Source organism: Lampetra planeri, unplaced genomic scaffold (genome assembly GCF_965212315.1).
Source record: "Lampetra planeri unplaced genomic scaffold, kcLamPlan1.2.h2 scaffold_115, whole genome shotgun sequence".
In the NCBI taxonomy this organism is placed as follows: Eukaryota; Metazoa; Chordata; class Hyperoartia; order Petromyzontiformes; family Petromyzontidae; genus Lampetra; species Lampetra planeri.
The window spans coordinates 276,498-290,549 of NW_027613862.1; the positions used below are offsets into that span (position 1 = coordinate 276,498).

General features: G+C 51.2%; 1 protein-coding gene across 1 annotated transcript in view; it reads left to right on the forward strand.

Annotated features, from left to right (window-relative positions):
- The window catches only part of LOC144738753 (UDP-glucose 6-dehydrogenase-like), a 13,873-nt gene extending 5,608 nt beyond the window's left edge, over nt 1–8,265 (forward strand). Inside the window, exons 6-11 of the mRNA XM_078621743.1 lie at nt 142–236; nt 1,383–1,513; nt 3,821–3,960; nt 4,564–4,655; nt 5,774–5,884; nt 6,538–8,265. Of these exons, the coding sequence (XP_078477869.1) occupies nt 142–236; nt 1,383–1,513; nt 3,821–3,960; nt 4,564–4,655; nt 5,774–5,884; nt 6,538–6,648 (680 nt within the window). The 3' untranslated portion in view covers nt 6,649–8,265. The remainder of the gene's footprint in view (nt 1–141; nt 237–1,382; nt 1,514–3,820; nt 3,961–4,563; nt 4,656–5,773; nt 5,885–6,537) is intronic.
- Nucleotides 8,266–14,052: the final 5,787 nt, after the last annotated feature.

The window sequence follows — 14,052 nt, forward strand, 5'->3', positions numbered from 1 at the left end:
CCACCCCCGACACCACCGCCGCCACCACCACCACCGCCACCACCACCATCACCGTGACCCCCCCAACCTCCCGACCTCGCGACCCCGCGACCCCGCAACCTCTTCTTACCCTGTAATCCCCTCCGGGGCCTTTGTCTGCAGGCTTCGGAGGGAGCTGCTTCCAGAAGGACGTCCTCAACCTGGTCTACCTGTGCGAGGCGCTCAACCTGCCCGACGTCGCTAACTACTGGCAGCAGGTGATGGTGGCAGTGGTGGTAGTGGTGGCGATGGTGGCGGTGGTGGTGGTGATGGTGGTGGTGGTGGTGGCGGTGGTGGTGGTAGTAGTGGTGGTGGCGGTGGTGGTGGTAGAAGTGGTGGTGGAGGTGGTGGTAGCGGCGGTGGTGGTGGTGGTGGTATCGGTGGTGGTGGTGGTGGCGGTGGTGGTGGTGGGAACAGTGGTGGTGGCGGTGGTAGCGGTGGTGGCGGTGGTGGTGGTGGTGGCGATGGTGGCGGTGGTGGTGGTGGCGATGGTAGCGGTGGTGGCGGTGGTAGTGGTGGTGGTGAATGGCAGCCGCTTGTTGTTTGACGTGCAGTAGTAGTAGTAGGAGGAGGCTTTCGCGACCACTGTTTTTTGTTTGTTTGGGGTGAGATCGCGTGAATCTAAATGTGTCACTAGAGCCGCCACCACCATCAACCACCCGGACACGGCCAATGTGTAAGGGGCGTGTTGGAGAGTGAATCCACAACAACGTTTAACAATTCCAGTAGCAGTGACGTTTCGCCGGTAATTTCAACAACCACAACAACAACAACCACAACAACAACCACATCAACCACAACCAGCATCATCAGGCGACAGCCAGAGTTGTGATCCTCCTCCTGTTTCGCTCTTAAATGTTTATGTTGTTGTTGTTGTGTGCGTCTCTCTCTCTGTCTCTTTGTCTCTCTCTCTGTCTCTCTGTCTGTCTCTCTCTCTGTCTCTCTCTGTCTGTCTCTCTCTCTGTCTCTCTCCGTTTCTCTCTGTCTGTCTCTTTCTGTCTGGCTCTCTCTGTCTCTCTCTGTCTGTCTCGCTCTCTGTCTCTCTCCGTCTGTCTCTCTCCCTGTCTCTCTGTCTGTCTCTCTCCCTGTCTCTCTGTCTGTCTCTCTCCCTGTCTCTCTCCCTGTCTCTCTCCCTGTCTCTCTGTCTGTCTCTCCCTGTCTGTCTCTCTCTCTGTCTCTCTCTCTATCTCTCTCTCTATCTCTCTGTCTGCCTCTGTGTCTCTCTCTCTGTCTCTCTCTGTCTGTCTGTCTCTCCGTCTCTCTCTGTGTCTGTCTCTCTCTATCTCTCTCTCCCTGTCTCTCTGTCTCTCTGTCTCTCTCTGTCTCCCTGTCCCTCTCTCTCTCACCGCGACCCACGGCTCCAGGTGATCGAGATCAACGACTACCAGCGGCGACGTTTCGCCAACCGCATCATCGGCTGCCTCTTCAACACGGTGACGGGCAAGCGGCTCGCCATCCTGGGCTTCGCCTTCAAGAAGGACACGGGAGACACCAGGTTGATGGCCGCCTCTCACTCCTCCTCCTCCTCGAAGAACTCCGTTTCTCTCCGTCTCTCTCCGTGTGTATCTTGTGGCGCCACGGTGGCCAGGAGATGTTGGCTACCTCGCCTGGTATACAGGAGGTCGTGGATTCGATCCCGACCCTGATGATGCCTGCTGCTGTATATTTGGAATTTGAGTGTCTCTCTCTCTCATCATCATCACGGTGGCTAGGAGATGTTAACTACCTCGCCTGGTACGCAGGAGGTCGTGGATTCGATCCTGACCCTGATGATGCCTGCTGCTGTATATTTGGAGTTTGCGTCTCTCTCTTTCTCATCATCATCGCGGGAACTAGGAGATGTTAACTACCTCGCCTGGTATACAGGAGGTCATGGGTTCGATCCCGACCCTGACGACGCCTGCTGTATTTTTGGAGTTTGCGTGTCTCTCTCTTTCCGTGGTGAGATGTTAACTACCTCGCCTGGTCTACAGGAGGTCGTGGATACGATCCTGACCCTGATGCCTGCTGCTGTATATTTGGAGTTTGCGTGTCTCTCTCTCTCTCATCATCATCACGGTGGCTAGGAGATGTTAACTACCTCGCCTGGTACACAGGAGGTCGTGGGTTCGATCACGACCCCGACTCCTGTACATTTGGAGGTTGCGTGTCTCTCTCTCTCATCATCATCATCACGGTGGCTAGGAGATGTTAACTACCTCGCCTGGTACACAGGAGGTCGTGGGTTCGATCACGACCCCGACTCCTGTATATTTGGAGTTTGCGTGTCTCTCTCTCTCTCTCATCATCATCACGGTGGCTAGGAGATGTTAACTACCTCGCCTGGTACACAGGAGGTCGTGGGTTCGATCACGACCCCGACTCCTGTATATTTGGAGTTTGCGTGTCTCTCTCTCTCATCATCATCATCACGGTGGCTAGGAGATGTTAACTACCTCGCCTGGTACACAGGAGGTCGTGGGTTCGATCACGACCCCGACTCCTGTATATTTGGAGTTTGCGTGTCTCTCTCTCTCATCATCATCACGGTGGCTAGGAGATGTTAACTACCTCGCCTGGTACACAGGAGGTCGTGGGTTCGATCACGACCCCGACTCCTGTATATTTGGAGTTTGCGTGTCTCTCTCTCTCATCATCATCATCACGGTGGCTAGGAGATGTTAACTACCTCGCCTGGTACACAGGAGGTCGTGGGTTCGATCACGACCCCGACTCCTGTATATTTGGAGTTTGCGTGTCTCTCTCTCTCTCTCATCATCATCACGGTGGCTAGGAGATGTTAACTACCTCGCCTGGTACACAGGAGGTCGTGGGTTCGATCACGACCCCGACTCCTGTATATTTGGAGGTTGCGTGTCTCTCTCTCTCCCCATGCTCATCTCTCTCTAACTCTGTTTCTCTCTCCATCTCTCTCTCTCACCTCTCCGTGTCGTATCTCTCCATCTCTCTTGGTGGTGATGGTGGTGGTGTGATGGTGGTGATGGTGGTGGGGGTGGTGATGGCGGTGGTGATGATGGTGGGGGTGGTGGTGATGGCGGTGGTGATGGTGGAGGGGGTGGTGGTGGGGGTGATGGTGGGGGTGATGGTGGTGATGGTGGTGGTGATGATGGTGGGGGTGGTGGTGATGGCGCTGGTGATGGTGGTGGTGGAGGGGGTGGTGGTGGAGGTGATGGTGGGGGTGATGATGGTGGGGGTGGTGGTGATGGTGGTGATGGTGGTGGTGGAGGGGGTGGTGGTGATGGTGGGGGAGGTGATGATGGTGGTGGGGATGGTGGTGATGATGGTGATGGTGATGGTGGTGATGGTGGTGATGATGGTGGTGATGATGGTGGTGATGACGGTGGTGGTGATGATGGTGATGATGGTGGTGATGGTGATGATGGTGATGATGGTGGTGGTGGTGATGATGGTGGTGATGATGGTGGTGATGGTGATGATGGTGATGATGGTGGTGGTGGTGATGATGGTGGTGATGATGGTGGTGATGGTGATGATGATGATGGTGGTGATGGTGATGATGGTGGTGATGATGGTGGTGATGATGTTGGTGATGATGGTGATGATGGTGATGGTAGTGATGATGGTGATGATGATGGTGGTGATGATGGTGATGATGGTGGTGGTGATGATGGTGATGGTAGTGATGGTAGTGGTGATGGTGATGATGATGGTGGTGATGGTGGTGGTGATGATGATGGTGATGATGGTGATGATGATGGTGATGATGGTAGTGATGATGGTGATGATGGTGATGATGATGATGATGGTGGTGACACATGCGAACTCCGTTTGTCCCACCCAGGGAGTCCTCCAGCATCTACATCTGCCAGCACCTGATGGACGAGGGGGCCATGCTGCAGATCTACGACCCCAAGGTGAAGAAGGAACAGATGATCCTGGACCTTTCTCAGCCCAGCATCTCCGGGGATGATCCAGACAGAGGTGGGGGTGTTGGTGCTCGATAATAATATCATCATCATCATCAGCAGCAGCAGCAGCAAGAACAGCTGTCAGTCGATGATTTTCGATTTAAAGCTTCTTTCGTGACTGCAGGGATTCATCTTCTTGGTTCTTTCGGTAAAGTCACGTAGAATGGAAATAATAAAATAATAAAAATAAAACATAATAAAATAATTCTCACGACGTTTCGGCCACAACGCAAGCAGCCGTCCTCAGGTGAAGAACAGGTCTGTCGGGAAGACAGCGTCTGAATGAAACACCACCAGGCTTGGCAGCGTATATTTAAGCTGCTGGGTTGGAGGGGGAAGAGCGCCTTGACCTGTTCTTCACCTGAGGACGGCTGCTTGCGTTGTGGCCGAAACGTCGTGAGAATTATTGTATTATGTTTTATTATTATTTTATTATTTCCATTTTACGTGACTTTACCGAAAGAACCAAGAAGATCGATAATTATCATCATCAGCAAAAGCGTCACAAAGAGGGGAGACGCCAAAACTCTAAGCAGACTGCTGTTGTGACCGCCACCGTGACCTCTGACCCGTGTGGGTGACCTCTGACCCGCGTGTGACCTTGTTCGTTTTTCAGTGGCCAGGTTGGTGACGGTGACCTCTGACCCGTACGAGGCCTGCAAGGGCACCCACGCCATCGTCATCTGCACCGAGTGGGACCTGTTTGGGGTGAGTGGCGCGCAAACGTCATCATCGTCATCACGATCATCACCGTCATTACCATCATCATCGTCATCGTTGTCAACACGATCATCATCGTCATCATGATCGTCATCATTGTCATCATGATCATCATTGTCATCATGATCGTCATCACAATCATCGTTGTCATGATCATCGCCATCATCACGATCATCATTGTCGTCATCATCATGACGAGCATTACCTTCACGATTATCGTCATCATTGTCATCATCATCGTCTTTTCCACGATCATCATCATCATCACGATCATCGTAATCACGATCATCATCGTCATCACGATCGTCATCGTCGTCACCACGATTGTCGTCATCACGATCACCGTCATCACGATCGTCATCGTCGTCACCACGATTGTCGTCATCACGATCACCGTCATCATGATCGTCATCGTCGTCACAACGATTGTCGTCATCACGATCACCGTCATCATGATCGTCATCGTCGTCACCACGATTGTCGTCATCACGATCATCGTCATCATGATCGTCATCGTCGTCACCACGATTCTCGTCATCACGATCACCGTCATCACGATCGTCATCGTCGTCACCACGATTGTCGTCATCATGATCGTCATCACGATCGTCATCGTCGTCACCACGATTGTCATCACGATCACCGTCATCACGATCGTCATCGTCGTCACCACGATTGTCGTCATCACGATCACCGTCATCATGATTGTCATCGTTGTCACCACGATTGTCGTCATCATGATCACCGTCATCACGATCACCGTCATCATGATCGTCATCGTCGTCACCACGATTGTCGTCATCACGATCACCGTCATCATGATCGTCATCGTCGTCACCACGATTGTCGTCATCACGATCACCGTCATCACGATCACCGTCATCATGATCGTCATCGTCGTCACCACGATTGTCGTCATCACGATCACCGTCATCACGATCGTCATCGTCGTCACCACGATTGTCGTCATCACGATCACCTTCATCACGATCACCGTCATCATGATCGTCATCGTCGTCACCACGATTGTCGTCATCACGATCGCCGTCATCATGATCATCCTCATCGTCGTCCTCAGTGACATTTGAACCGCTGCGCGTCGCTAGGAGCTGGACTACGCGAGGATCTACGCCGAGATGCTGAAGCCGGCATTCATCTTCGATGGGCGCAGGGTCCTGGACAAGCTCCACGTGACGCTGCAGCGCATCGGATTCCAGGTAACCCGCAGCAACCCGTCACGTGACAGCAAGCCCCTCCCCCCCCCGCCCGAAGCAATCCGATTACAAAAGTAATCCGTTCGACCGAGTAATCCGATGTACGTTCGTACGTGTGTTGGACTTCTTTTGCGCCGTACGTAAGCCGACCGAGCTCATTGGAGGCGAGATTACAAAAGTAATCCGATTACACAAGCGATCCGGTCACCCAAGTAATCTGATTACGTTTGTACGTGTGTTGGACTTTCGCGCCGTACGTAGCCGACCGCGCTTGGGCAAGCGCCGTACCTAGCCGACCATGATTTCGAAAAGTGAATTGGTTTGGCCACGTTTGTTTGTTGTAGTACGGAGTTAGACTGATGGCCTTAATCTAAGTTGTCTTGTGGTTGTTGTTGTTGTTTGACTTGCATCCCACTGGGATTTGTGCACACAGCGTTGGTGTACGGTGCTTTTTTTCTGCAATATTTTGCTGTCTTTTCTTGGATTTTCTGTTTGCACTCAGTCACACATAGTCACTTTAAGATGTTTTTTTGTTCATGTTTTTGTTTGTTGCGGTTTCACTCGATTCAAGAGCCAAATGGCTCACAGGGCTTGTACCTAAAACATTAACTTGAAACTTGACCCCCGCCCGACCCCCCCCTCCTCTCGCCACACAGGTGGAGACAATCGGCAAGAAGGTGGTACTAGACTCAATCCCGTTCACCCCGTCGTCGCAGCCCAAGGTGCTGGACTTCCAGATACAGCGCAAGAACAGCAGCGCCATCTGAGCTGCCAGGGACGCAGAGTTCGCAAACGGGTTTTGATTCCTTACCCGTACCCGTACCCGGCCGCGCCAGGGTCGCAAACGGGTAACCTTAGCTGGCCGGGTACGGGTAGCCGGGTATCGGGTAGGGTACGGGTATCGGGTACCCGGTTGCGACCTCTGCAGGGACTGCGGAGGGAGCTGGTAGGAACACGTTGGGTTGCTCGGTCAATGGCCTGCAGGGTCAACGGCGGCGTGGTGTATTCCGCAAATATGCCCGACTGTGAGGGCGGGCACAAGCCGGCGTGAGTAGGTTAAACGTTGAGTTTTATAAGGGCACCACGGGGTGACCAGCCCCTCCCCACCCAGCCCCACCCCTCCCACCCCTCACCCAGCCCCTCCCCACCCAGCCCCTCCCTCCCCACCCAGCCCCTCCCTGCACGACGGACGGACACAATAATCCCCTGTGGGCTGGTGTAATCAGGAGGTTCCTACCAGTATGTTAAAAAAAACATATTTTTGTTCCAGTGTTTATAATTCACGCGACACCCGATTTGATATTTTTTTGTTGTAAAACATTTCAAGGCTGGGATGATGCAATCTACTTCGATATGAACGCGAGAGAATAACACAGTTTTATTCGGGAATCGTTCCACACTTCTGGGTTTGCCATTAAATTCAATCAAACGATGATCACTTTTATTTTTACACTCTTTCATTTAACTCACTGTCTGTAAAATTTCGATTTAAAGCTTTCGTGACTGCAGGGATTCATCTTCTTGGTTCTTTCGGTAAAGTCACGCAGAATGGAAATAGACGCTCCAAGCCTGGGGTGTGTCATTCAGACTCTGTCTTCTCGACAGACCTGTTCTCCACCTGAGGACGGCTGCTTGCGTTGTGGCCGAAACGTCGTGAGAATTATTTTATAATGTTTTATTTTTATTATTTTATTATTTCCCTTCTACGTGACTTTACCGAAAGAACCAAGAAGATGAATTCCTGCAGTCACGAAAGAAGCTTTGAATCGAAATTGAATTATTGAATTATGTTTTATTTTTATTATTTTATTATTTCCATTCTACGTGACTTTACCGAAAGAACCAAGAAGATGAATTCCTGCAGTCACGAAAGAAGCTTTGAATCGAAATTGAATTATTGAATTATGTTTTATTTTTATTATTTTATTATTTACATTCTACGTGACTTTACCGAAAGAACCAAGAAGATGAATCCCTGTCTGTTGTTGTTGTTGTATCCTCAAATCTTGTAAATCAATTTTAACCCACTTCCCAACGTGGTATCGACTGCAAACTTGGTATGCTTATGTCTTACTGATGACAATACCATATTCTATCATAAAAAAATATATTTTTAAACAATCTTTTTTTATACGTTATGTTTCGGCTTGGGTCTAATTGTCCACGCTCAACTTACGTTGGCTGTAATTGGCCACGGCCCCTTACGCTATGGCAAGTTTCGAGGCCACTTCCTGGAGTCGTGGAGTTATTCCATTACTCGTACGAAAGATTCTAGATTTGAAGCTTTCGTGACTGCAAGTATTCCTATTTTTAGGTTTTTTCGGTAAAGTCGCGTAGGTAAAAATGTTTTAATTAATAAAAGTAAAATAAAAATAAAATAAAAATCACGACGTTTCGGAGGCAACACAAGCTTCCGTCTTCAGGTGGAACCGTCACAGCACGATTGCTGTTTCAAGTAAGAGAAATTTAAATTACTTGAAACAGCAATCGTGCTGTGACGGTTCCACCTGAAGACGGAAGCTTGTGTTGCCTCCGAAACGTCGTGATTTTTATTTTATTTTACTTTTATTAATTTTGATTTTTTTCCTACGTGACTTTACCGAAAAAAACCTAAGAATATAGTACGATACATTTCATAAAAGCGTGTTTTTAAAAAAATATTACCTATTCCCTTTCCCCGTTTAACAATCGTGGATGAATGATAACGCCGCTAGTGGCTGCCAGGGGGTTACGTTAATTCGGGTGGTTCAAGTTTGGGGGTTTATTTTTGCGTAACCGGTAACTACGTGGGACAAAACCGGTTACAATTTTTTTGCGCATCTAGAAATGTGCGCAACTCCGTCGCCTGCTGTACAGGAGCGCGTGGGTTCGATCCCGACCCTGACACCTGCTGTATATTTGGAGTTTGCATCTCTCTCTCATCATCACGGTGGCTAGGAGATGTTAACTACCTCGCCTGGTGTACAGGAGCGCGTGGGTTCGATCCCGACCCTGACGCCTGCTGTGCATTTGCGGTGTCTCTCTCTCTCCCCGTGGTCGCGTGGATTTTTCTCCGGCTCGTCCGGTTGTTTCCTTCATTTACAATCGACATCACGCGTTCAGAGTATTTGGCTGCAATACCTTTCCACGTGGTGATGATGGTGATGATGGTGATGATGATGACGATGGTGATGATGATGATGACGACGACGATGGTGATGATGATGATGGTGATGATGACGGTGATGATGATGATGACGACGACGACGATGATGATGATGGTTATGAGCTTACACAGCTCAGTGGGCGCCTTATCTGCTGAAATACAATAAAGAGTTCATAGTTTATGTACACACGTGTGTTGAGATTTCTTTTGCAAACAACACAGCCAGCCGTGCTAATCGGAGGTGCGGTGATGATGGTAGTGGTGATGTGGTTGTGGTGATGATGGTGATGGTGGTTGTGGTGGTGTGGTGGTGAGAGGGATAGTGGTGATGATGGTAGTGGTGATGATGGTGATGGTAGTGGTGATGATGGTGATGATGGTGGTTGTGGTGGTGTGGTGGTGAGGGTGATAGTGGTGATGATGGTAGTGGTGATGATGGTGATGGTAGTGATGTGGTTGTGGTGGTTGTGGTGGTTGTGAGGGTGATAGTGGTGATGATGGTGGTTGTGGTGGTGAGGGTGATAGAGGTGATGATGGTGATGATGGTGGTTGTGGTGGTTGTGATGGTGATAGCGGTGATGATGGTAGTGATGATGGTAGTGGTGATGATGGTGATGATGGTAGGTGTGGTGGTTGTGGTGGTGATGGTGATGATGGTGGTTGTGATGGTGAGGGTGATAGTGGTGATGATGATGGTGATGATGGTGATGATGGTGGTTGTGGTGGTGGTGAGGGTGATAGCAGTGGTGGTTGTCGTGATGGTGAGTGGTGGTGGTTGTACAAAACGAACTCCCGAGTCAAAGGTTAAAAAACCACGTCTCCCACCCCGACTTGGTCGTCGCGTACACACAAGACAAAGATCCCCCGTGTAGCCTTCAACAGACTTTTGGGACAAGTGCGTTCTCAGCGAGCGTCGCCTAGGAACACGATGGTGACGTCGATTTATTCTCTCCGTAGACTCGTCAAATGCATCAACCAACTCGTTCACCAACTCGACCAAAAACTTATTACATTTACAGTGAGGGAAAAAAATTAACCCGTAAAAACAAAGTTTTTCACTATAAATCCTTTATATGCGTGGCATCGGTTTTATTTTATTATTCATTTCTGTTTTTCTTGAGTAAGAGTTTCATTTTTATCACATTGGTATTTTAAATTAAATATAAGGAAGGTCGTATATAAGGATTATAAGGTTTTCCGTTTTTGTATGATTGTTTATATTGTACATTTTAGTTGTTTTCTTGAATTAGGAAAAATATATGATTGTGTTAGTGAAATTTTTTTTTTCCCTAAAAAGTGGAAAATTTTGGAAAAAAATTTTCACGAAAATTAATTGTCACGCACAACGAGTCTGTGTGCAAAATCAGCTCGATTGGATCACGGGAAGTGGGTTAAGTGGGTTAAAAAACGACCGAAAAATTTTCACGGTCGTAAGCGCGCAAGCAAGCAAGCAAGTGAACTTAATATAAAGGATTTTAAAAAGTATTTGATCCCCTGCTGATTTTGTACGTTTGCCCACTGACGAATAAATGTTCAGTCTATAATTTTAATGGTAGGTTCATTTGAACAGTGAGAGACAGAATAACAACAGCAACAAAATCCAGAAAAGCGCATGTCAAAAATTGTTATAAATTGATTTGCATTTTAATGAGGCAAATAAGTATTTGATAATTCCGTCGTGTGTACATTCTCGCACACACAAAAGGCAAAATATCCCCCGTGTAGCCTTCAACAGACTTGGGCCAAGTGCTGCTAGCGGCGAGGAGCAGCGCCTATGAAGGCCCCCACCATGTCTCCCCAGTGGCGATGTTCACCACACACTCCACCGCCGTGCCAGGACTCGTTTGAGGCCGAGTCGACCTAGGGGGAGGCCCCGGGACCGGTTAGATTTATCCGCCGTGGGTCGTTGGTGGCCGTGAGCGGGGAACCGAACTCGGGGCGTCTCCACCGGTTCCGTGTGGCAAGCGCTGCCGAGATGTTAACTACCTCGCCTGGTACACAGGAGGTCGTGGGGTCGACCCCGACCCTGACGCCTGCTGCTGTATATTTGGAGTTTGCGTGTCTCTCTCTCTCGCTCGCCACCGTGGGGTGCGGCTGTGTGCACCTGGTGCTCCCGCTCCAACGTTGGTGTGGATGGAGGCCTGGGCACAGGTGTGAGCCTGGCTCGGCCTAGAGTGAGAGTTTATATACGGTTTTTCTTCTAGCATCCTTCCTTTTTTGCGACCTTTTTTCTTTCTCTCTTAAAAAGGAAAAGAACCTTTAACCATACGCCCTTCCCTTTGTAGTGTCTTTCTTTTACTTTTTTTCCTTTTATTGCGGCTTGAGGCCACAGCCGTTGTTTTTTCTTTTGTGCACGATGGAGCACCGCCTGGGACTGGAAGGTCTCACAAAGCGGAATGGCTTCATTGTCTTCCCGCCGCCAACAACGACCGCGGAGGCTGTAGCGGAGGTGGTGGCCGAGATCGTCGGCTACCCCAACGTGTGGGCAGCCCAACGACAGGACCACGGCGTGGTGGTATACGTGGCAAGGGAAGAGATGGTGGACGGCGTAGTGGCGACCGGCATTGTCGTAGGTGAACAACTGCTTCAGTGCACCCCTCTCGCGACACCGGCCATCAGGGTGCTCCTCTCTGGAGCCCCCCCCTTCCTCCCCGGTGCGGCCCTGAAGAAAGATCTGGAGCGCTTTGGGACAGTGGTGTCCAACGTTACGATGGTGCCACTGCGGACGAAGAACCCGCGGCTGGCGCACCTCAAATCCCTGCAGCGCCAGGTGTACGTAATTCCAAAAGATGGCAAGTCAGAAATAAAACTGACGATGAAGTACGCTATCGACGGGCACACCTACATAGTTTTTGCCTCGTCGGTAGCCCTGAGATGTTTCGGGTGCGGTGGAGCGGGGCACACCCGCAAAAACTGCCCGAAAGAAAAAAAGCAGCAGCAAACACAACAACAACAGCAACAACAGCCACCACAGCAGCAACAGCAGCAGCAGCAGCAGCCGCCACAGCAGCAGCCAAAACAACAGGAGCAGCAGACACCGCAGCAACAGCAGCACCAACAACAACAACAGGACAAACAAGAACAGCAGCAACAGCAGGTACAGCGAGAGCAGATGCCGCCACCGCCGCTGCCATTGCCGTTACAGCGGCAACGACAACGGCAGCAACAGCAGCAACAGCAACAACCGCAACAGCAGCAACAACAGCAGCAGCAGCGGACCCACCTGCCTGGAGACGCTACGAACAGCACGCATGGAACAGATGGTGAGGACGACGGTGAAATGGAGTTCACCGTCGTGGAAAGCAGGAAAAGGAGGAGGGCCAAGCGGAATGCTGCAGCCCAAGGGGAAGGTGGTGGCACCCGCCCGAAGCGGGCAGCAGCAGCAGCAGGGGCAAAACTCACGACCACGGAAGAGGAAAGCGGCAGTGGCACCGTCAACGCCAGCAGTTGTGACGAACGTGACAGCTGCGATGAGGTAGTAACGCAAGGTGGTCGTGAGCCTGACGCGCAGACATCGAAGGAGGAGAGCAGAGGGAGCGCTGTCTCGCACGGGGAAGACGCGACTCCCCCCCCCCACCTAGTGGAGTACAGGTGGAAGATGGGGAGGACACTCTACCTACACCTGAGAGTGTCGCGGGGCAACCCACCATGGCCGGACCCCACACGGTCGCGGAGGGGGCTGTGATCGGTGAGGAAAAGGACCGCGATGACGATGACACGGCGAGTGAAAGAAGTTATTCCGAAGTGGCGGCGGAGCGGGTGTGCGCCCCCCACGACATTCTCCTCTACCTCAGGGAAAACTTCGGGCAATGGCACACTCGCCCTGAACTGGCCTTCCCCGACCTGGAGGGTTTTAAGAAGGCTGCCCACCAGATACTGAAGAAACCGTCGCTTCACGGCTTTAACTCCGGTGAGATACATCGGCTGCGGGCACTGCGGACAAAACTAGGGAAGCAGCGCTCCCTCTCCCAGGAGCGGACTCCCGTGACGCCGCAAGAAGAAGGGAATGAAGAAAACCAATGATGGCCTCCAGCATTAAGATCCTGAGTGTCAACGGCAACGGAGTGAGGGACAGAGAAAGATGGCATCGCGTTTGTCTACTGCTAGAGGAAAACAAAGCAGACATCGCGATGATACAAGAAACGCATCTTGACGCCACCCTATGTGCCCGACGGCAGCCCCTGGTAAGTGCCCCTTCCTTCTTCAGCAATGGGGACGGGAATCGGGCAGGGGTAGCCTTCTTGTTCGGAAGAAGATTCACCCCGGAGAAGGTAGTCTTCAGGGAGATTCTTAAGGCGCACCTAATCTCGGTGGACTTTGTAGTAAACGACACCAGATTCAGATGCTTCAATGTCTACGCCCTATGTAAGAGCAAAGAGAGGAAGGTTTTCTTCACTGACACGCTGCACACCGCGTTGGAGGCGAGCAGGGCTGACGGGGTCGTTGCGGTCGCGGGCGGAGATTGGAACTGTACCCTGGATCCGGCGCTCGACCGCAGCGGCCCCGAGACGCACCCCGAATCGGCGAGACCACTCGCGAGAACGCTACAACAATTCCGCCTCGCCGACGCGTGGAGGCTGCAACATCCGACGAAACGGCAATACACGTGGTGCCGCGGCTCTCCTCAGGGCAGGGTGAGCCTCGCTAGGCTGGATCGCATCTACATAAATAAGGAAGACGCGACTCTCCTCGGTAAATGCCGGATAAGACCAACGAGCATATCGGATCACCATCTGATTACAGCATTATTACGGGTGCCCGGGGAGCGCCGTCGCTGCCCTTATTGGCGGATGGATGTGACCCAGCTGGACGAGCAGGAGTTCAAGACGGCGATCAGGGCGTGTTGGTCGCATTTGAAAAAGGATGAGGACCCCTCCATCCCCGCCCCACAGCGGTGGGAAGCCGTCAAGGCGCAGGTGAGGGCTCTCTCTGTACAGCTTGCGGGCCATCGCGCTGTTGCAAGGCACGATGCACTGCGACGCCTGGAGGAGGAACTGCTCCAGCTGGAAACGGATACAGGGTCCAG